At 35.3% G+C, this 24,026-nt stretch overlaps 3 protein-coding genes and 1 non-coding gene across 4 annotated transcripts; 3 read left to right on the top strand and 1 right to left on the bottom strand.

The window, feature by feature from the left end:
• The first annotated feature begins 2,477 nt into the window (after positions 1–2,477).
• Positions 2,478–3,431, top strand: LOC125361851 (olfactory receptor 5AP2). Its single transcript, XM_048360449.1, has one exon. The coding sequence runs from the start codon at positions 2,478–2,480 to the stop codon at positions 3,429–3,431; it is 954 nt and encodes a 317-aa protein (XP_048216406.1).
• A 1,538-nt stretch (positions 3,432–4,969) lies between these two features.
• Positions 4,970–5,100, bottom strand: LOC125362789. The gene has a single exon (XR_007213101.1). It is a non-coding gene; the product is annotated as a small nucleolar RNA SNORA51 (small nucleolar RNA).
• A 3,117-nt stretch (positions 5,101–8,217) lies between these two features.
• Positions 8,218–9,165, top strand: LOC125362564 (olfactory receptor 5M10-like). The gene has a single exon (XM_048361383.1). It carries the CDS (start codon positions 8,218–8,220, stop codon positions 9,163–9,165), a length of 948 nt encoding a protein of 315 aa, XP_048217340.1.
• A 9,797-nt stretch (positions 9,166–18,962) lies between these two features.
• On the top strand, positions 18,963–19,910 carry LOC125361810 (olfactory receptor 5M10). Its single transcript, XM_048360411.1, has one exon. It carries the CDS (start codon positions 18,963–18,965, stop codon positions 19,908–19,910), a length of 948 nt encoding a protein of 315 aa, XP_048216368.1.
• Positions 19,911–24,026: the final 4,116 nt, after the last annotated feature.

Below are 24,026 nucleotides of genomic sequence, written 5' to 3'. Positions count from 1 at the left end.
GCTGCACTGACAGACCCTTTATTTTGAAAGGTATTTCATTTTCCTATGATGCATCTGGGTACTTATCCTTAGGAAAAGTGAAATGAAGTCAGACTTCTTTCTGTTGAATGTAGAGCGAGGCTTCAGTTTTCCTGATTCCATAATTCTGCCCCCTTCACCTAAAAGAGAACATGTCTTCTTTAACAGGAAGGATCCGTGTGGTTTTCTTTTCTGACTATTTTTTGCTGTATTTTTGTAAATTTAGTCATAGAACAAGAGCAGTCAAAAACATCACATAGGAGTCTTGAAGTTATATAAGGTAAGAGAAAGGTATAAAGAATTATTTTTATATACTTACTAAATGGAAGAAAAATGTACAATTCTGTTAATTTCTTTATTTACTCATTGGCCTAAATTTACTCAAGTCCCTGAGGGCTTAAGAAAATATAATAAATAAATAATACATCTATTTGTATTACTATATTTGTAAGTCATTAGGAGAATTATAAGCAGCTGCAAATAAGACAGATTGTAAGGCCCTTTGATCATCAGCAATATCTCAGTGAATAGTATTATTTTCAGAAATATGTAGAAATTTATAGTCCAGAGCAATCAATATTCTGTTGGATTGGAGCTTGACTGCCAAATCTGAACAACATGAGGGAACTATTGTAGAAAAATAGAGGATATTTTTTCCACAATAGAGAAAATTGGAGAACAGGTAGACTACATACCAAGACCCTCAAAAAATCGAGGAGACAGCGTATATAATGGTTGTCATGTAATGCAGAGCAAATAATATTTTGCTCATAATACTTATTAATAAATTAGAATTCTAAGAAAGACAAATTTCAGAAACTGTAATCACAATTTCTCAGCAGAAGTATTGTTGTTAATATTCTGAGCAGTACACTCTTTGTGTTATGTGTTTCAGTGTTCAAATCTATTATTATTGGTAGGGACAGTCTAAATGATGGCAAATGTTAAAAGAATATGAACTTCATTGACTTGGTATACATTTAAACTACATTAGGATAGTTCTGTAATTCTTGGTTAATTATTTATAATGTATTGAAAACCTTGTAAAGTATTTATCCCTGTAGGATTTGACGTGCTGCTATAAACATGCTTCTACAAGTATCTGCAGTATATGTTGACTTGGGTTTCTCGTGTACAGGGATACACTAGATCATATGGTGAATCTATCTTTAGTTTTTAAGGAACTTATTAATTTACATAGTGGCAATATTCAGTTAATCCTACCAACAGTGTGTAAGGGACCCCTTTACCCACAACCTTGTTGTTTGTTCCCTTAATGATAATCACTCTGACTGGGATGAGATGGAATCTCGATGCTTAGTAACTTCTTTATTTCTTTATTGAATATTTCTTGTTATCTTTATTGGGTGTTTGTGCTTCTTCCTTTGAAAGCTTTCTGTTAAATTAATTTGCCCATATCTTAACTGGATATACAGTGGTTTGGGTACATTTATATTGTAAAATGCTTAAATCAGATTAAGCAAATCTATCTCTGCACACATTTATCTTTTATGGTGAAGATATTCACTATCTTTTTAGAAGGTTTTGGAATGGCACATACATTGTGGCTATTATAATCAAACTACTATGTAAGAGTTTATGTTATGATCCTGTGAATCTGATTGTTAATGGCCTTTTCAGTACCATGGCTAATTATTTAATTTTTAAAATCAGAGATATTTATTCATCTTTAAGTCTTGATAATCTAGTTGTTGAAGTTAATTGTGAAAAATTCTAAATATTTAACTGACATAATTTTTTATTCAAGATGGTGAGTTAGGGAAATTTAGCATAAGGTCCGGACTCTTTAGGTTGCATGAGTGCCTATTTTATTTTGTTCCTGCACCATAATATTTTAAAATGCCTCACATTTGAAATTTAACTATTTCTCTTGGTTGATTCTAGAGATTTTTTTTTCTGCTAGCTCTCAGTATTGTTCATTATCCCATTAATTGAGAAAAGGTATATTCAATGGTATAATTTAATTGTGTCAACTTTCCCCCAAAGTAAAGAGTAGGTTAATTTGTCAGTTAAAATACTTATAAGATGGGTGCCAGTGGCTCATGCCTGTAATCCTAGCTACTCAGCAGGCTGAGATCTGAAGATCGTGGTTTGAAGCCAGTCCAGGTAGAAAAGTTCCTGTGCAACTCTTATCTCGAATTAACCACCCCAAAACCTGAAGTAGAGCTGTGACTCAAAGTGGCAGCCCAAATCTCAAAGACAGTGCCAAGGTGCTGAGAACAAGCTCCATGGCCCCCAAACCCCACAACTCTCCCCTTCCCCCAAATTCCAAAACCTTATCATGAAAAATGAGCCCAGTTTATTGGACATCAAATTCAACCCAGTTTTCCACTATGCTATTTACTTGCTTATATGTGTTAGTAAAATATTTCTATAGATCTACCCTGCATTGAGCTCACCAAAAGCATCGATCTATGTTTTCTTTTGCTGCAGCTTAAATGATCAGATACATGCAAGAGGTCCAGGGTCGAAATCAAACAGAAGTGGTGGAATTTATACTATTAGGACTCTCAGACAATCCAGATCTTCAAGGTATCCTGTTTGCCTTGTTTCTGTCCATCTATCTGGCCACCATGGTGGGTAATTTGGGAATGATTGTCCTGATTAAGATTGATCGCTGCCTCCACACCCCCATGTACTTCTTTCTCAGCAGCCTTTCCTTTGTGGATGCCTCTTACTCCTCTTCTGTCACTCCTAAGATGCTGGTGAACCTCATGGCTGAGAGGAAGTCCATTTCATTCAATGGGTGTGCTGCCCAGTTCTTCTTCTTTGGCTCCTTCCTGGGAACTGAGTGCTTCCTGTTGGCCATGATGGCCTATGATCGCTATGCAGCTATTTGGAATCCCCTCCTTTATCCTGTTCTTATGTCTGGGAGAACCTGCTTCTTTTTAGTCGCCACTTCCTTCCTAGCAGGTTTTGGAAATGCCGCCCTCCACACAGGGATGACATTCCGGTTGTCATTCTGTGGCTCAAACATGATCAACCACTTCTACTGTGATACCCCACCCTTGCTCAAACTCTCTTGCTCTGACACGCATATCAATGGCATTGTGATCATGGTTTCCTCCAGCTTTAATGTCATCAGTTGTGTGATGATTGTTCTCATTTCCTACCTGTGCATCCTCATTGCCATCCTGAAGATGCCTTCTGTAGAAGGGAGACACAAAGCTTTCTCTACCTGTGCCTCCCACCTCTTAGCTGTCACCATCTTCTTCGGGACTATTCTTTTCATGTACTTGAGACCTACATCCAGCTATTCAATGGAGCAGGATAAAGTTGTCTCAGTATTTTATACAGTAGTGATCCCCATGCTGAATCCACTCATTTATAGTCTAAAAAATAAAGATGTGAAAGAGGCCCTGAGGAAGATCTTACAGAAACCTGATCTATAAGGACAGGTTACCCATCCTTTTGTTTTGTGGGAGAAAAATATATGTCCACGTAGTTGGATTGTCTGATGACTTGAGTTCCTTTTCAATGTTAAAAAATTATAAAGGAATGTATACTTCTTAATTTCACAGTGTCTTTTTTCTACTGATTCTTATTTGACCTGAAATAAACATTAAAACAATACTTAAGTTGGGAAAAATTATTTCACATAGTTACATATCAATAGAAACAAAATCTTTATACAACTCTCATTGAAGTGACTAAGTAGTTGCTGGCAGAGGGCATAATCAGTGTAGAAGAATCTAGATATCTAAAACTGTGGCTTTAGGACCTACACAAATGGTTCATAAAATTAAGCAGAACAAGAAAGATACAAGCTCCTAAGAAAGGATAGGTTTGAGTTTTATAACTCTCCACATTATGTCTCAAAGTGCTTGCCCTAGTGAAAGAATGTATTTCAGTTAAAAACTGTCAGAAGAATCAGTAAATCACAAATAGAAGATTTTCATCATGTGATGAAACAGTCAGGGACAAGCCCATTCCATGAAGTTACTCACTCACTGAGCAGAAAAATTCAATGTATTTCTAGTAACTGTTAAAGTGGTTAGGACATACCTTGGAATATAAAACAAAGACAACTAAATTGTATATGTAACTTTAGTATGTACCTGTTTGTGTAATCTAATAATAAGTAGGGGCATTGTATTTTCAACTCATTATGAACATCCATATCTTCCTGTCAGAGTGGAGTTTTTGGTAAAATAAAACAGAGAAATTTCAATTTTCATTGTTTTCTTAATACGTCTACCTCAACTCTCTTTCAAAGCAACTATATTATGTCCCTGTATATTTACATATATTAATTTTGTGTGTGGGTATCTCTACTGTGCACTGACTGTTAACTTGGACCCAGGCATGGAAGCCATATACCACAACCATCTCCATTTATGTCCGAGAGAGTGACAGATATACCAACCCCTTTCCATAGTGTATAATGCAGTCCCTACACAAAGAACTTGAGTCTAATACATGTAAACATGGTAGGATAAAAAGAATCTTAAAAGTTAATAGTTGACTCATATGTATACTCACACAAACATATATGTTCATATAGAGACATTTATAACTTACACAATATGAACAATATTTATTGCACATATGACATCAGTGTTCTGCATATATATGCATAAATAAGAGGCTTAAAGAATGGGTGGAAAATTTTTAAAAAAGGTTTTTAAATTAAATTTAAAATTAATTAATTTTTTAAATTTCCAGTTCTGGGTATTGTCCTTGAGCTTCTTTGCACTCAAAGCTAGTGCTCCACCACTTGAGCCACAGTAATACTTCCTTAATCTGATTTTAGAAATAGGAACATCATTTTAAATGGCTACTAAAGTCATTATTTGAATCATGTAACCATAACCACTCTGTACATTGCCTTTACAATAAAATAAAAAAAATCAAAACTGTTCACTTTCCAGTTCAATGAAGTTCAAGGAGTGAGGAACAAATGTCTCCGTTCTGATTTCTTATGTTTCTCCCATGTCTCCCGTTTCATACTGCAGATGAGGCATAGGGTCTGAGCTGAGGTGGATATGGGATGGATTCACTTTGCCTCCTCTTTCTACACAGTCAGTGTAAGAATACAGCTGTGGTCAGTACCTGCAGGCCTCCATTCTGATTTTCAATAGTTTACTCCTTCTTACCCACTACAAATTCTGATCCATTAGTCACAAGCAACCTCACGTTTGTGTTTATAGAAAAAGGAAAACCAAGATTTCACACGAAAATTATTCCATCTTGACTACACAAAGTTTATCTACACAATGAAATTCTATGCTTCCACCAGAAAGAATGACATTGCCCCATTCATAAGAAAACGGAAAAAAAACAACTCTGAAAAAAATTACATTAAGCGAAGTAAGCCAGACTCAAAGAAACATAGGTTGCATACTTTCCCTCATTTGTTATCATTAGAATGTGGCTCTAAATCTACAAGTAAAACCAATGGATAATAAAAGACAAAAAAGGGGCTGGTAATATGGCCTAGTGGCAAGAGTGCTTGCCTCCTACACATGAGGCTCTAGGTTCGATTCCCCAGCACCACATATATGGAAAACGGCCAGAAGGGGCGCTGTGGCTCAGGTGGCAGAGTGCTAGCCTTGAGCGGGAAGAAGCCAGGGACAGTGCTCAGGCCCTGAGTCCAAGGCCCAGGACTGACCAAAAAAATAAATTAAAAAAATAATAATAAAAGACAAAAAAAATTACATTTGGGACATGTTAAATTAAATGGGACTCTACATATTCACGCAGGGAGACCAAAGGAGGAGGGAGCACAAAAGCTCAATAGGTATGTGCCTACGATCATATAAAGTCATGTTTATCGAAATGAGCTCCAAGAAACTAATGCAGCAGTGATACTAAATAGACATTATGTTGGAAATAAAATATACACATGGGGGGAGGGGGTTGGAGATCATCAGGGAAACCTGAGAGAAAATGAGGGAAGAGGTGACACTTTAAAAAGAAATGTATTCAGTTCCTGGTTTATATAACGGTAATTTATCTGTACATCACCTTTACAATAAAAAATTTTAAAAAACCTTATATTCGAATAATTAAAAACATGTTAGCTTGCATATTTATTGAAAGTGTTGGTTTCATTTACTATCTCTGTAGATCTCTCTCGTTCTCTCTCAAACACACCCCCCCCCCCCACACACAAAACAAGCTCTTCAGGCAAATGTAAGGTAAAGATTTTGGCCTCAAAGGAGATTCCAGCTCCTGAAAACATCAAATTAGGATTATTCTTTTGAGGATTAGTATAAACTTTAATTGTATCTTTGCAATTATTCTGAGAACTTGGGGAATTATGCAATATAAATACATCAAACTTTTCTACCTTGATTTAAGTACATGGTGGACCATTATTTACAGGTAAGTTAATTTCTGTACTGGTTAACTGAAAAAATACATCCTACAGTTTACATTGTGATTAGTGTCTTACAACCATGAAAAAATATTTTCATTTATTGGTCTTGAACATTTTATTTATATTGTTACTTTGATTATTAAAAATATTATGTAAACTCTTTTGATGTTTGAATGACAAAGAATAGTTTTAGGATTAAATGCTTGACATTGACTCTTGTATTTTAACAAAAATAGAAGCCACATCAAACTAGTAACATAATCACATTTAGAACTCTATGCAGCCTTATGCAAATTTTAAAATAAATTGGTATGTGATATCAAAGTTAGAAAAATCATTCTTTCCTCCCTCTGTCCCTCCCTTCCTCCCTCCCTCCTTCCCTTCCTCCCTCTGTCCTTCCCTTCTTCCATCTCTCCCTCCCTCTCTTCTTTCCTTATCCATATTTCATTTTCTTTCTTTCTTCTTTATTATTTTTACATAGTTGGACAGAGGAATTACCATTTAAGAATGCAATTTATGAATGCAATAGATCTTGATCAGTATCACCTCTTTCTACTTCCTCACCTATCCTTCCCCTACCCACCCCCTTCTCTCACTCTTCTTAATGTTGTAGGACATAGGTTCAAATTTATCTGAACTTTCTCCCTGTCCTTGATCCCACCCCACCATTCAAGTACCCACTTCCTGGTGTTTTATTTTGCTGAACTTTGATTTTGGCTTTCTAAGGAATTACAATATTTGAGATCTCCCTTGAATCCTACCATATTTTAGTTAATATACACTGCTTTACCACCAAATGTATTGACTTATGACTTTTTAAGCTAAATCTATCTTCCACATATAAGGGAAAACATACTTATTTTCACCCCACGTATGGCAATTAATTAATGTAGCATTATTTTAGTACCTGAAACTCAGTCTGTGGTGGGGTCAATGACAGAGTATGGAATTTGTTTATTGTTGTAAACACATATTGTAGAAAAGAAAAAAAATATAGCTGTGCAATACATCCTAATAAATGAATGATTTAATTTCCAGAGAAGAGAAAACAGTTCCTGTTTTCTGTTTTTTGTTGTTTTCTGGTTGGGCTTCTTTTCCTTTTCTCTGTAGAATTTTTGGTCCACGTAACATAGAATTTACTATGTAATCCACACTGGCTACAACTTCCAGTTCTTCTAATTCCACCTGTCGTGAATTGGAATTAAAGGCATATGTCATTATACCTAAGAGAAAACAAGACTTCATTCTGAATTTATACTGTAACATATCTACATACAAATTTACGAAATGCATTGTGCTGTTAACGAAGTAAACTCAGGAAAACAATGATTTTTAAGGGAAAACAGGATATTTTATATTCAACTTTAATTCTGCTTCTGAAACAGTAGGATATTATATCTGAACAGGTCCTAGAAATACAAGTTCATTTGTCCAAATACATGATTGAGATGTCCTATTATTGTTCACTTTAAATTATTTTCTTAACATCAGTTCTACTTGTCAAAAATTTGGAAAAACACTCAGCATAGAAATTGGTGTGTAATCAAAAAGACATTTTTGAAAATATGTAAAAAGTAAGTGTATGTAAGTGTACATCAGTGAGAGATAAAACGTGTGAGTATGTGTGTGTGTGTGTGTGATGTTTGGGATAGGGAGAACAGAAAGGTAAGTAAAGATGTAGTGTAAAGATGGACTGTTTTAATTCACCTTCACTTCTGGGAAAGGATAGGAATTATAGCATAGATAATAAGAGAAAGAGATGAAAGTATGAGTGATAATATGAATGGAATAAAAGCAGAATTTGGATTAATTAATACTCCCAACATTCTCATTTTCATTTTTCCAGGGATAAGAGGATGTCCTCTCAAAACCACACAACAGTAACAGAATTTATCCTGCTGGGACTCACAGACAACCCAGTGCTGGAGAAGGTCCTGTTCGGGGTGTTCCTGGCCATCTACCTGATCACACTGGCAGGAAACCTGTGCATGATTGTGCTGATCAGAACAAATTCCCACCTCCAAACACCCATGTACTTCTTCCTGGGCCACTTGTCCTTTGTGGACATCTGCTACTCCTCCAACGTTACCCCGAATATGCTGTACAGCTTCCTGTCAGACCACAAGACCATTTCCTATGCTGGGTGCTTCACGCAGTGTCTGCTCTTCATTGCCCTGGTGATCACTGAGTTTTACATGCTGGCTTCCATGGCTCTGGATCGCTATGTAGCCATCTGCAGCCCTTTGCATTATAGCACCAGAATGTCCAAGGACGTGTGTGTGTCTTTAGTCACCTTCCCTTACGTGTTTGGCTTCCTTAATGGTCTCTCTCAGGCCTTGCTGACTTTTCGCTTGTCTTTCTGTGGGTCCCTTGAAATCAATCATTTCTACTGTGCAGACCCACCTCTCATAATGCTGGCTTGTTCTGACGCCCATGTCAAAAAGATGGCGATGTTCATCGTTGCTGGCTTCACTCTGTCAAGTTCGCTCTTCATTATCCTCCTGTCCTATGTTTTCATCTTTGCAGCTATCTTGAGAATGCGCTCTGCTGAAGGCAGGCACAAAGCCTTTTCTACTTGTGGTTCGCACCTGACCACAGTCACCTTATTTTATGGGACCCTCTTCTGTATGTACTTGAGATCTCCTTCAGAAACTTCTGTTGGAATGTCCAAACTAATTGCAGTGTTTTATACCTTTTTGAGTCCCATGCTGAACCCTTTGATCTATAGTCTGAGGAACAAGGATGTCATCCGTGCTCTGCAGCACTTGATCAAGAGCATTTTCTTTCCAAGAACTATAGTTTAGTGCTTGGGATAACTTAGTGAATTCATCTCTGGAGTGATGACTTTTTTCTTATTGGGAAATCTCACTGACAATGTTATTTCTTTCTTCGTGAAATCATCGTCTTCAAGACATTGATTTAATAAAATCTACAGCAGCAGCAGAAGTTGAAATTGAACCACGTTGTAGAGTAATCTTGAATAGGAAGCCATTAATATATATTTCCTATAAGCACTCAGTGTCTTGATTTACATAGATGTTTATATTGTAGCTAATTTACTTTCAAGGGAATAATGTAATCCCAAATGTTTTTTAGGCTTTGATAGTATTCTTACAGTTATTTTTTTCATAATAAAATTATTTCTCTTGTATTGTCTAGTCCCAAATATCGGCTCTGTTTGTTGATTATGATTGGATCTACCTTGCAGAACATTTATATTTACAGATACTTTATGACTTCAGTTCTTGGTTACATGTTCTCATGTAACCATCATTTTGTACTAATGAATTTTGAATATATTATTTAATTTGAGCAAGAAATGAGTCCAATTGATCATAAACATACTTGTCTACTTTTCAGTGGTGAATTCCAGCTACTTTATTATTATCAATATTTTTTTACCATTAATGATTGTAAACCCAAGAAAATCCTGAAGAGTGGGTACAAAAGATGAAAGGTGTTCACATCATTGTGGGAGAAAAATCGCCAAGCTAGAATTGTTTAAAAGGTTTTATTTTAATGCATATGGATCATACCATACATTTACTTTTGGCAAATATTTAGATCAACACCAATTGGGAAGAAAAATCCAGACGTAACTTCAGAGTCCCTCAAAGTAGCAAATTTTCTGTTTCTCTTTCAATTTGAGGACCCATATCATTTAAACTTTGAGACTTGTATAGATCAGATAACAATTTTGCTTTGGGTTGGGAAAGGATATTCTGTTTCACACAGCCAAAATGTTATCATATCAGAGGCATATCATCCCAACCAGAAAAATCTGTTTTATAATATAGGCTTTCCTGCATTTACTATATATGCTTCTTTCAATTTTCTAAGCTTGGTGGCCTATGGAAACTCTCTCAACATTGGCCTTGGGTCTTTTCTTTATTCCAATTATGTCCCAGTTGAATTTGGTCTTTTGTTACTTGCATTTTTGTGTCTTTTAATTTTTAAGTTAAAATTGTTATAAATGTGCTGTATAGATGGGGTTACAGTTACATGAATCAGGTACTGAGTACATTTCTTTTTTTTTTTTTTTTTTTTTTTTTGGCCAGTCCTGGGCCTTGGACTCAGGGCCTGAGCACTGTCCCTGGCTTCTTCCTGCTCAAGGCTAGCACTCTGCCACTTGAGCCACAGGACCGCTTCTGGCCGTTTTCTGTATATGTGGTGCTGGGGAATCGAACCTAGGGCCTCGTGTATCCAAGGCAGGCACTCTTGCCACTAGGCTATATCCCCAGCCCCAGTACATTTCTTTTTGAAGTGTCACCCCTTCCTTATTTTCTTCCAGTTTTTTCCGTTTGTCACCTCTCTACCCCATGTTGTATAGTTCATTTCCATATAGTGTCCAGAGAGTATCACTGGTAAATTAAATCACCCTTTGTCTCACAATTTCTTTGCTTCCCCTTCCCCTCCCCAAATCAGATAAACTTATATACAAGACAAAGTATACAGATATAAAAAACAGTGAAAAAGACAAAAAATAAACCAGAAAAAGGAAAAAAAAAAGAACTGTAAACAGTACAGTAAAAAGCCTCCTGTTTTAATTTCTTGGAGTTCATTTCAATAAACATCATTTTATATGATCATGTGCACATAACCATTTGAACGCATGTGATCCTTTCCTAAGAATGTCCTCCTTTGGTCTCACTGTGTGACTGTGCTGAGTCTTGTTTAATTTATCACATCCAAGTGTGACTTTTTTTGTCTTTTACTATCGATTGGGTTTACTTGTAGATTTATAGGTACATTCTAATTATTATAAATGAGAGAAGCTATGCAACCTATGTTTCTTTTGGTTTGGCTTACTTCACTTAATATAGTTTTGTCAGAGTCTTTCCGTTTCCTTATGAATAGGGTCATGTCATACTTTTTGATGGGAGTGTAGAATTCACATATCCATATCTATATCTATATCTCATTTTCTAGATCCATTTGTCCATTGAGGGGCATCTAGGTTGATTCCATATCTTAGCTATGGTCAACAATGCTGTGATGAACATGATTGTACTGGTAGCTTTAGTGTAGCCTGATTCGTGGTCATTTGGATAAATGCTCAGGACTGGAATTGCTGGGTCACAGGGACAATAACCCAATAAATAAATGGGCTAAAGTCTGAAAGAGAGACTTCTCAGAAAAAGTAGGAATGACCAATTGGTATAAGAAGAGATGTTCAGCATCTCTGGCCCTAAAATAAATGCAAACCAAGACACCATTGAGATTCCACCTCACCCGTTTAAATGGACATTATCAAGAAAATTAACAATAACAAATGCTGGTGGGGATGTGGCCAAAAGGATTCAACCAGAATGCAGTATAGAAGGTCTTCAAAAGGCTAAACATAGAATTTTAAAAATTCTAAAAAGTTTTAAATTTCTTAACTTTTATTGTTATGAGTATTTTTCTTTTTTAACAATGTCATCCCTTCCCTTGCTCCCTCCCAGTTTATCCTTCCCATCCCCAACCACAAGCTGTAAAGTTCACTTTCCATATCGCATCTAATGAGATTCACTGCTGACAGGTCTTCCCACTTCTTCTCCCTAAGGCAAGTAAACGAACACCATAGACCAAATAAAAAGACATCTAAAACAGCAACAAAAACAAAATAAACCTCATTTTTCCATTTCCTGGTGTTTATTTTGACAAATATCATTTTATATGATCACATTAATATTATGGTGCAACTCTGGTGAATTTATAAAAGGCACCTCATTTTGAAAAATAAATAAGAACATAAATGATCAGATACAAAAATAATTATGAAAATGTTCTAATAGGTTACTGCCATCTTTAATCATTAAAAAGAAAAAAGTGAGAGCGTTATCTCTAGGACATGTGAAGTATTTGGCACAGAAATCAAATTACTTATGCTAAATAATTCATGCACAAAATACCACAAAGGCAAATCTTTTCATTCCAAAAAATTTTAACAGCAAAACTATTTTATTTGTTTTTCCAATGATAATTAGAAACAGGAGACATCACATGATTCACTACCCAGAAAAATAAAGTTGGGTACATTACTACAATTATAAGTGTAACCATGATATAACATGCATATATATATATATATATATATATATATATATATATATAAATATTCTGTTTTTCAGATTTGTACTGCACTACCAATTAAATGTGCCACACACTCTGCAAGTTCTGGATGGGGGTTGATAGTGAAGAACTGTGAAGGTTACTACTCCAGATGATATGATAATAACTCTGGTGCCCAAGATATGCATCATAAGAATGGTATCTAGAGTTAATTTTTATGCATTGTAAATAGAATTATTGTTTCAGGTAGAAGGAAACTTAATATATGGCAATTCTATTTAGACTTCACTTTGTTACTATATTTTACAAAATTTAAATGTACATAAAATTAAATGCATGCTCTACAAATTCAGAAAATTGAGAGTAGAGGTTGGGTTGGGAGGGACTGGAGACAATTAGTGACATTGATCAAGAAGCACTGTATTTATAAACTGCTTTATTGAATAACTACTCCTTTGTACTACTTAAAGGTAATACAAATATATTAAAAATAAAACATAAGTGTACATTCATTAGTTATTATAACTAGAAATGAAGAATGGGTATGAAGACATAAAATTGATCACTCTTATGATCTAAAGCATGGACACACTATATCATAGTTTTTTAAATATATTTTTATTATCAAACTGAATTACAGAGAGGTGACAGTTTCAAACATTAGGCACTGGATACATTTCTTGTACTGTTATCTCGTCCCTCATTCCCCCCTCCTTCTTTCCCTTCCCCCTCCCCCCCACGAGTTGTTCAGTTGTTCAGTTCATTTTCATCAAACAGTCTGTAAGTATTGCTTTTGTAGTTGTTTGTCTTTTTTTTACCCTGGGTCTCTCGTTTTTGGTATTCACTTCCAATTTCCTGGTTCTAATACCAGTATACACGGTGTCCAATATACTCAGATAAGATACAGAGATAGTGTGGGAAGGTGATACAGGAATATCATCAATAATAGAGGCTAAAGTTACATATGGCACGTTGAAAGTAGTTACAACTGTGATATAACAATTGTTTCCCTAACATGGAGTTCATTTCACTTAGCATTATCTTATGTGTTCCTAAGGGTATAGCTATTGGGCTCCTGTGATCCTTTGCTGTGACTTGCCTAAACCTGTGCTAATTATTCCCTATAAGAGCGACCATAGAGTCCATGTTTCTTTGGGTCTGGCTCATTTCACTTAGTATAACTTTTTCCAAGTCCTTCCATTTCCTTACAAATGGGGTAATGTCATTCTTTCTGATAGAGGCATAAAATTCCATTGTGTATATGTACCACATTTTCCTGATCCACTCATCTACTGAGGGGCATCTGGGTTGGTTCCAGATTCTAGCTGTGACACATTGTGCTGCGATGAACATTGTTGTGCTGCTGGCTTTTGTGTGATTATGTTTGTTGTCTATTGGATCATTATCTCTAAATGCATACACCAACAAACTGGAGAAACAGCAACTCAATCATTTAAGGAAGCACCTTAATTTCCTTGAAAGAGAACAACAAGCCAAACGCCAAGTCAATAGACAGAAGCAAATAATTAAAATCAAATTAGAATTAAATCAATTAGAGATGAAAAAAACCATCGAACAAATCAACAAAACAAAGAGTTGGTTCTTTGAAAAAATCAATAAGATAGACAGACCCCTAGCAAACCTGACCAAAAAACGAAGGCAGCACACTCAAATAAACAAGATAAGAGATGAAACAGGTAACATCACCACAGAAACAACCAAAATTCAGACCATAATAAGGGACTATTTTGCAAACCTTTACGCCAACACATTCTAGAACTTGGAAGAAATGGATGATTTCCTAGAAAAAATTCATATCCCCAAACTCAACCATGAAGACTTAAACCTTCTAAACAGACCCATATCCAGTATTGAAACAGAAAAGGCAGTAAGTGATCTCCCAGCCAAGAAAAGCCCAGGTCCAGACGGATTCACAGCAGAATTCTACAAGGCCTTCAAAACAGAATTGACACCAATATTTCTCAAACTCTCCAATGAAATTGAAAGAGAACGTGCACTACCAGACACATTCTATGAAGCCACTATAACGCTCATCCCAAAACCAGGCAGGGATGCATCACAGAAAGAGGAATATAGACTGAATTCCCTGATGAATATAGACTAAAAAATTCTCAACAAAATTCTGGCCAATCGACTTCAACAGGTCATCAAAAAAATCATACATCACAATCAAAGTGTATTCATCCCAGGGATGCAAAGTTGGTTCAATATACACAAGTCAATTAATGTAATCCACCACATCAACTTGAGCAAGGTAAAGAACCACATGGGTATATCAGTCGATGTGGAGAAAGCGTTTGATAAAATCCAGCATCAATTCATAGTTTTTATATTTCTTCTTTTGTGCAAATTTCTGTGCAAAAATGCTACAGAAATAATAAAATCAGAACCCTTGATGTATACATAGCTAAGTCAATATTTATTTTCACATCCAAGTATCATTCTTCTTTGTATATGTAGGTTATATAATTCAGTGGATATCATTTAATGTGGTGATTCCACCTGTAATATTAAACCATACTGTTCTTACTTGCAAATATAATGCCCACTAGTTGTAGAAAGAAATAGTTGAAAAAATAATTAAATATGTATGGAAGAGAATCAAAGATCACCTGTATTCTGTCACTGGAGAGCTACCCTCAGAATTGTGATATGTTTGGTTATATATTTGGTTTCTCCTGAAACTCCTTAAGCCATTACATCAATATAACCAATATTTTAATGGCTGGCTTGTATGCTTTTGTTTTTTACATAATCAGATATTTTGTACATCATCAGATTTTTCTTTTCCTTTAGAATACATTTCTGGAAGCAGAAAGTTGATTTAAATATTAAAGTTATTTATTCTCTTGTTGAATTTTACTATGGATATTTTTGCTTCTAAATGAATGATTTATTCTTATATTACCCATGTTGAAAACTAAGCAGTCTAGTGTACATTTGTCATTATCAGAAATATTTAACATAATTTTCTATCCTTTCCTTTCAAATGAAATTCTTAGGAAAGGAACCTATTTCAATGTCAACAGAGGAGTTGGAATATATATTTAAGAAACAAAGAATTGATGTATATATTTATATATACCAGTTTTTATTGTTTATGTTATTCCCAACAACTTATAGATTATAATATGTTATATGAAAAGTTTTTAGCTTTTGCTTGCTAATCATTCCACCTTCTAAAATTGAATAGATAAGCACTTAAATATTCTTTTTTTTTTTTTAGCTTGGGAAGTTCACATATCTATTTATTTAATGAAAAAGAATGTGAGACAAACTGTTTAGATTTGCTAGGGCTTCACAAGACAAATTATTTCCTCGGGACAACTTTTCTGTTTTAAAAGCTGAACATAATAATGACTTTATCATGTACTTGTCACTACTAATTAATATATTGTTAAAAGGATCAAGCATAGCATACACTTATTCTTTACTTTTCTTTCCCTCAGAAACATTTTCCTGTGATTCTATCATAAGATTTGGGGAACCATCTAGGTATGTGATCCAGATTTTTTTTTGTATTTATTATCAAACTGAATTACAGGGAGGTTACAGTTTTATACAATAGGCATTGGATACATTTCTTGTACTGTTTGTTACCTCATCCCTCATTCCCCCTCCCCCTCCCCCTTTCCCTTCCCCCCCATGAGTTGTTCAGTTCATTTACACCAAACAGTTTTGCAAGTATTGCTTTCGTAGTTATTTGTCTTTTTTTACCCTGTGTCTCTCGAATTTTGTATTCTCTTTCAATTTCCTAGTTCTAATACCAGTATACATGGTTTCCAATATACTCAGATAAGATACAGAAATAGTGTAGGTACAACCACAGGAGGGTGATACAAGGAGATCATCAATAATTGAAGGTACAGTTACACATGGCATATTGAAAAATTCTTGAAATAATCTAGACATAATATTCTCATTCTTTGTAACATTGTATATAGCTTTCTATCTTACTATTTTTTGTATGTGCCTTACAGTTTACTTGAACTCAAGACCTCTTTCTCTTGCTTGCCTTTTGGCTCAAAACTGGTGCTCTACCACCCGAGACACTCCTGTGCCTCATATCTGAACTAATTTCCTTTCAGTGTTCATTGAGCATGGCATTGTTTCTTAAAAGTTAGTGAAATTAACTTTATTGTTCAATAAATAACTATTTCTGGCCAATTTTACCCCGCTGGCCACATTGCACTTTGATTTTTCAGTCTGTTTCTTGAGCAGTTTTATTAAGGAAAAATGTATAGGCATAAGTCGAATAAAATACACTAATTTTAAACATACAGTGCTTTCATTATTAATCATTCTGTATTATTATTTTGGGGGAGGTACGGTGGCTTGAATTGAGGGCTTGACTGAACTCTGTCCCTGAGCTTCTTTTTTTCTCAAAGTTAGTGCTCTACCACTTGAGCTACAGCTCTACTTTCAGCTTTTGAATAGTTTATTGAAGATAAGACTCTCATGGATTTTTCTGCCCTGGGTATAGGTTAAAAGTGTGATCTTCTGATCTCAGCTTTTTGAGTATGTAGGATTTCAAGTGTGAGCTAATAGTGCATACCAATTATTCTGTATTTTGAGAGAAATAGAATAATTTGCTTCCTTCCTGCTTAATTAAACAATGCACATTTCTTTCAATATGCCTTAATTTGGGTTAAAAAAATTCCATGGTCATTATTTTCTCCTCCAAATTTTTCTTAGGGAAATGCAAACTACATGCGTCTAGCAATTCAGTATATCTAACCCAGAAGTTATACATTACATGTTTTGAACTAGATGTAATATATATTCAGGGCTGTGAATAGTAGAACAATAATAAACACAGATGCACAGGTAACTCTACAGCAAGGTGACTTTGTGCCTGTATGTGTGTGTTTACACTTGGCTTCACAGAATTCACAATTTACTGCTTTCTGTGCCATGTAGAATATAGTACCCTGTGGGCACCACCAAAAATGAGGTCAGAGGTGTTTGAATAAAGTTCTTCTACTGGTTTGGAATGCCATCCAATTTTCAAATTCATCAAATCAAACTAAACAGTAAAAAGGTACTTTTATTATTATTACAATTATTATTAATTATTGTTTAACAAACCATTCCCTATTTCCATTTTCACATATGTATATTGAGCATTATTGCTGTCTTTGGCCACCATTAGTCTCCCTATTTGTCTATTCTCCTCCTATTAGGCTTCTAATGCCACCACCCCCAGTCAAGGCAGATCTTAGTTCTGATTTTCATTTTATTAGCCAACTAACTATTTGGTGGGGCATACCATACTTCAGTCAGTTTGATTTTATATATATATATATACATATATATGAACATATATATGCATGTGTGTACATATGCATCTATATCCATATCTATATATCCATCTGTGTGTATGAATATCTATGTACCTATGTATCTATCTAAATATCTATATTTTTGAAACCAATATCCTATCTCTCTCTTTATTAAAGATCCTGACATATACGTTTAAAATATTGTGCATATAAATTTCAGTTGAAGATTCTGGTCTCCAGGGTGACTTAGCTCCTTAAAGCATCAAATTAAGGGCATGCCTTAGAGAATTAAAAAAAATAATTGGAACTTGAGCATTATTTTTAAAAACTGAAGAGACTGGGTAAAATGAAAGTATTATAAAGCTCCTTTGCCTACTATGTAGGTGGTTTCACATTTTCAGGTAGGTTACTTTTTACATTTGTGATCTTATCAGGAATATCTAAAAGCAGTTTTCTTCATTACAAATTGATTTTATTTAAAGACACATTAATCAGTGTTTTGTTTATGTGTGAAAGATTTGCTCTTTCTACAGTTAAATGTGTGCTTTAAACATATTATATGACACAGAAAAAAATCCAGCTCTGCACTACCATTGAACAAATGGGTGGATCAATGAAGAGAGAGAAAACTCTTGATTCAGAAGCTGGCATCATAATGTAAATTAATGTACATACTTTCATAATTCTCTGAATGACAAGTATGGGTTTTAAGTAAAATGTGATGCTAAATGTAAATATTTTATTCTGCATTCCAAATATAGGATAATGGAGCTGGGAGGACTGTGGAAATCCAACATCCTTCCTCATTTTCACCATGGAAATAACCTGGTAAATGAATTTTAAAAATTTATCTTCATGATAGGCATTTTAGGGATATTTGAAAGAAACATCAAATACATAGGTTATTAAAAAGACATAACAATGTGTGCATAGACATAAAACACACTTGCATATTCATATGTACATACTAAAGTATGGAAGAAAAACAATGTGTGTATATATGTGCATATGTGTGTGTGTGTATGTGTGTGTGTCTGTGTCTGTTTGAGCCAAAAAGCAGAGAGATAACTGTAATGGAGGGTGAAATTTTTATATAAAAATCCAGTACGTTTGCTGAGACTAGGAAATTAATTGTATACAGATCAATAACTATAAAGGTGGGATTCAAAGCATGAAACAAATGCAGAAACAGCATCAGAACGCTTTCCTTTGCAGTGCTGCTAACGTTTTTAAAGGATAAGAGGATGACCTCTCAAAACCACACAACAGTAACAGAATTCATCCTGCTGGGACTCACAGACAACCCAGTGCTGGAGAAGGTCCTGTTCGGGGTGTTCCTGGCCATCTACCTGATCACACTGGCAGGAAACCTGTGCATGATTGTGCTGATCAGAACAAATTCCCACCTCCAAACACCCATGTACTTCTTCCTGGGCCACTTGTCCTTTGTGGACATCTGCTACTCCTCCAACGTTACCCCGAATATGCTGTACAGCTTCCTGTCAGACCACAAGACCATTTCCTATGCTGGGTGCTTCACGCAGTGTCTGCTCTTCATTGCCCTGGTGATCACTGAGTTTTACATGCTGGCTTCCATGGCTCTGGATCGCTATGTAGCCATCTGCAGCCCTTTGCATTATAGCACCAGAATGTCCAAGGACGTGTGTGTGTCTTTAGTCACCTTCCCTTACGTGTTTGGCTTCCTTAATGGTCTCTCTCAGGCCTTGCTGACTTTTCGCTTGTCTTTCTGTGGGTCCCTTGAAATCAATCATTTCTACTGTGCAGACCCACCTCTCATAATGCTGGCTTGTTCTGACGCCCATGTCAAAAAGATGGCGATGTTCATCGTTGCTGGCTTCACTCTGTCAAGTTCGCTCTTCATTATCCTCCTGTCCTATGTTTTCATCTTTGCAGCTATCTTGAGAATGCGCTCTGCTGAAGGCAGGCACAAAGCCTTTTCTACTTGTGGTTCGCACCTGACCACAGTCACCTTATTTTATGGGACCCTCTTCTGTATGTACTTAAGACCTCCTTCAGAGAAATCTGTGGAGGAATCCAAAGTAATTGCAGTGTTTTATACCTTTTTGAGCCCCATGCTGAACCCTTTGATCTATAGTCTGAGGAACAAGGATGTCATCCGTGCTATGCAGCAACTGATCAAGGGCAAGTTCTTTCAGATAATTGTTGTTTAATTCTGTGTTCTTGGTAATCACTGGGGTACTACACAGTAGTCATCTTCAAAAACATTTGTCTAGTCAATAATACTGTATATATGTATTCATATATATCTGTATATACATTTGAATTAATCTGCCTATACTTTCTTAAGAGTTCTTAAATTTATATGTTTAACTCAGTCAATATAATCTTTATGTATGTCATTTATTCCTTTGAAGTAATACATAATAAGGGCAATTTGGGCTTATTCATTTGCTTTAGTATGCTAAAGTATACAATGATCAGTAAATAGGTATACACATGTCCTTCTTTATATGAAGATCTGCTGATCACTTTGAGCAACAAAATTGTTAGAAAAACATAAATCCATATACTTATCATCAAAATTACAGGTGAGGGATTCAATATCAAGGAAGGCTCTGTGAAGATATAAGTACTCCATTCATCCTAATGAATGTCTTACTACTCATTTAAATGGCTATATAATTGGTCATATTTTACTCATTTTTAACTTATATACATTTATTTAAGTATGGATTATAAGCAGTAATGCTTTACTGTATGTATAAAATCTAAAGTGTTATTATTCTGAAATGTAAGAACAGAAAATAAGATCCACATTAGGATTCGTAGTAACTATTATTTTACTAATTATATATATTTTAGAAATGTGATAAGTGTTTTTTCTTTTATTGTCATCTTGAAAAAGTTGTACACGTAGTTTCTCATAGCATGTCAATTTAATGTACATGTCATCTTCAATAGAATCACCCCTTCCATCACTCTTTCCTTCCCAATTATTCTTTTCCCTCCACTCTTCATTAAACTTCCTCATTTTATTTGCAAAATGTTCATTGAGTATTCAAACTATATTCACTATCATTCCTCTTACCATCAGTCAAAATATGTTTCCGTTTTCTGATACTCATTTTGTGAAATTCTATGCTTAAATATACTTTTTCTTACATTTTCATAAATTACTGGTACTTGGCTATTTTGTGCCTCAACTGTAACTATCTGCTATAAAAAATGCTCATGTGAATTTCTATCTTTATTGCATCAGTTTTGAAGTATTTTTCCAAAAAATCCCAGGCCTGTAGTTTTCATAAAACTGTCTTTCATCTGGACATTTTGATTTATTTAACAAGTAAGTTATACCAAATAATATTTCAGAAAGTACTGAAAAAGAAATGGCAATCTCTGTTACTGGACTACACTATTTAAATTTAAAATGTGTTTATTTGCCTGTATTTTATCTCTATACTTTATTATCTTTAAGTAGTTGCACAAAGGTGTTGCTGTTTAACCAAGTTCATGAATATAATTCATTTTAATCCAAATTCTGTTCTATATAAAATTGGATTTTCCTTTATTGTATTTCATTCATTTATGTATTTTATAAATTGTAAAGCAAGCACACCTATCTCCATAACTCGAATACACATACACATAATAAATTAATATAGGAATGTATTATTAATACACATATTAATATAGTCATCTATATGAATATATATGAAAAAGCAAACTTTAATAATAACAAGCTGCTTAAGCCAGTGAGTAACTTTAATTTATCTTGTGCTAACTAATTTCCCTATGTATGTGCTTTAATAATTTATAGAAAGAGTGTAAATCATGTACCAAACATGAATTTGTACATGGAACTTCACTTGATAGTAAAATGTGTAGGTTTTTAATCAGATTAAAAATTTCAATGAATATTGTTACTAAGTGCAATATGATGAAATGTGATCTTAGCATTAAATGATCCACACATATACATTCTAGAAATTGATGAGTCATTTTGGCTACCTTGTATTCCTACCCACTTTTATGCCCAAATATCTTCCCAGGCACTTGGTAAATATCTCAAGAATAAAGTTTACTGAAGTCATGGAAAGAAGAGCAAAATTGTCACAATACTCACAAAGCTGTAGAGTTGTTTTTTTGTTGTTGTTGTTTTTTTTTCCCCCAGTCCTGGGGCTTGAACTTAGCACCTGGGTGTTGCCTCTGAGCTTCATTTGCTCAAAGCTAGCACTCTACCACTTGAGCCACAGCTCCGCTCTGGCCTTTTTTGTTTTTGTGGTACTGAAGAATCGAACCCAGGGCTTCGTGCATGCTAAGCGAGCACTTTACTACTAAGCCACATTCCCAGCCCTGCTGTAGAACTTAGAGGAAGATATCCCTATTGTCTTTGAAAATATTGGGGAAACTTTCTCATAAAATTGTACAGAATTTCCTAAATCATTTCCTGAATAGAATTACAGTTGGGGAGTGTTGTGAAGTCAAGTTTATGACAGCAAAAGCCAGTATTGGTTCTGGTGTCCTTTATTTTCAGGAAATACTCTCAGTCTTGTGGTAAACTCTGTGCTTTTTAGCCTGAGAACTAGAATTGTTCTGAGTGAACTCCTCCACAGTGCTTCCAGAAATGACAGACTTGAAATCCAGGTTTTCTTTGTTCCTTTGAATACTTCTTGTAATTGCAACATCTGACTTGTATTTGTATTCCTCAATTGAGGAAGGGTCCATAGGACAGCCTTCTGAAGCTCCAACAATAACAAAACCACACATATTACAAGTCTCTCTCTCTCCCTCTCTCTCTCTCTCTCTCTCTCTCTCTGTTTGGAGACTGGAACTCAGGGCCTATAAACATCGTCCCTGACTGAACTTTTTGCTTAAGACTATAACTGTACCATTTGAGCCACAGGGCCTATAAACACTGTCCCTGGCTGAACTTTTTGCTTAAGACTAGAACTGTACCATTTGAGCTGCAGCTCAACTTTCAGGTTTTTTGGTGGTTAATTGGATATGAGTCTCACAATCCAAAATAGGCTAGCTTTGAACCCCCATCCCCAGATGTCAGCTTCCTGGGTTACCAGGTTTACAGGTGTGAGCCACCAGCTCCCAGCTATATCTCAGATCTCTAAAACTTATTATGACTGTTACTATATCCACCAGTTCATTAGGTGGTTAAATGTTGAGTCTCTATCTTGGGACAGAGAGGATATACAAAAAAAATTTTTCTTTGGACAAGGAAAAGGCGAGGGTGGGGAGAATGCAGTCAAGAATTCATTGTGTGAACCACAAAATTTAAAAAATGTAAAAGGAGGAGTTGGGTGCAAGGGTGATGACATTGTTGAAGGGGCTGACACAGATGAAGATGTATTGTATTCACATACTGCTTTGTTAAGTGACACCTCCCATGGACAACTACTTAAAAATAATAAGAAAAATGTAAAAGAAAGTTCTACTCAGATGGCCTATCTTAATGGAATCCAACTGGGTTAAGAAACAAACAAATAGGCAATCCAGACAAGAACAAAGGCATCATCCAAAAAAGTTGAAGTAGTGGCTAATGGCAGAAATCAGCCCTGATGCTTGAAAAGGTAAGGAAGTTGTTGTGCTTACCAGACCCAGTAAGAACTGGAGTCACAAACCAAATTCCTGTTACCTTCTTTCCCAGTGAATACTACGGAAGGGTCCTCAAATGAGAATGTGACCTTTGTAAGCACGTCCATATTAAATCCTGAAGAGAATGAGACAGAAATGGAGCTCCTTCTCCCTTCCCACCCCTTACTTCTGGTTGGTTTCTCCCACTGGCCAATTGCCAAGGTGCAATTTCTAGGTCCATAACTTCAGGTAGACAAAACAAGACAGGACAAAAGGCAATGCCTCTCCTTCCATGTATAAAGGAAAAGAAACAAAACTGAGTACAACTATCTCTAAAGCAACAATGACCCTGCAGATCTGAATGATTGATCATGTCAAAAAGATAAAATGCAGAAACCTCAAAATCAGTTGCTACCCTGAGTTTATGAAAAGTTAAATATTTACCAGTCTACAAAACTTTGTACCTCTGCTCTATGTGATTCTATTTTAGAGGTCGTAAATAAGAGAAATAACTATTCCCTCAGTTAAAAAATATTATTGGTGTTCATCATAAACTAAAATAGATAATGACTCCCACTGCACCATGGTTCTTGGGAGACTTAATTCCTGGTGGTGGTAGGGAGTGAGAGAAACTTCTTTTCTTCAATGAACTTATCATCTTCTGAATGGGAAGACATTGGCTGCTCATAATGAACATTGTTTTCTGGAAGAAATAATTGGACCACAGGGATTTGCTTCCT

This window comes from Perognathus longimembris, chromosome 13 (assembly GCF_023159225.1).
Source record: "Perognathus longimembris pacificus isolate PPM17 chromosome 13, ASM2315922v1, whole genome shotgun sequence".
In the NCBI taxonomy this organism is placed as follows: Eukaryota; Metazoa; Chordata; class Mammalia; order Rodentia; family Heteromyidae; genus Perognathus; species Perognathus longimembris.
Note: the sequence above shows the minus strand (reverse complement) of the source record. Positions and strands in the feature narration are given on the sequence as shown.

What these genes read in the sequence shown, in the direction of transcription:
- LOC125361851 (XM_048360449.1), top strand. Translation starts at nt 2,478, where the DNA reads ATGATCAGATACATGCAAGAGGTCCAGGGTCGAAATCAAACAGAAGTG.
- LOC125361810 (XM_048360411.1), top strand. Translation starts at nt 18,963, where the DNA reads ATGACCTCTCAAAACCACACAACAGTAACAGAATTCATCCTGCTGGGA.
- LOC125362564 (XM_048361383.1), top strand. Translation starts at nt 8,218, where the DNA reads ATGTCCTCTCAAAACCACACAACAGTAACAGAATTTATCCTGCTGGGA.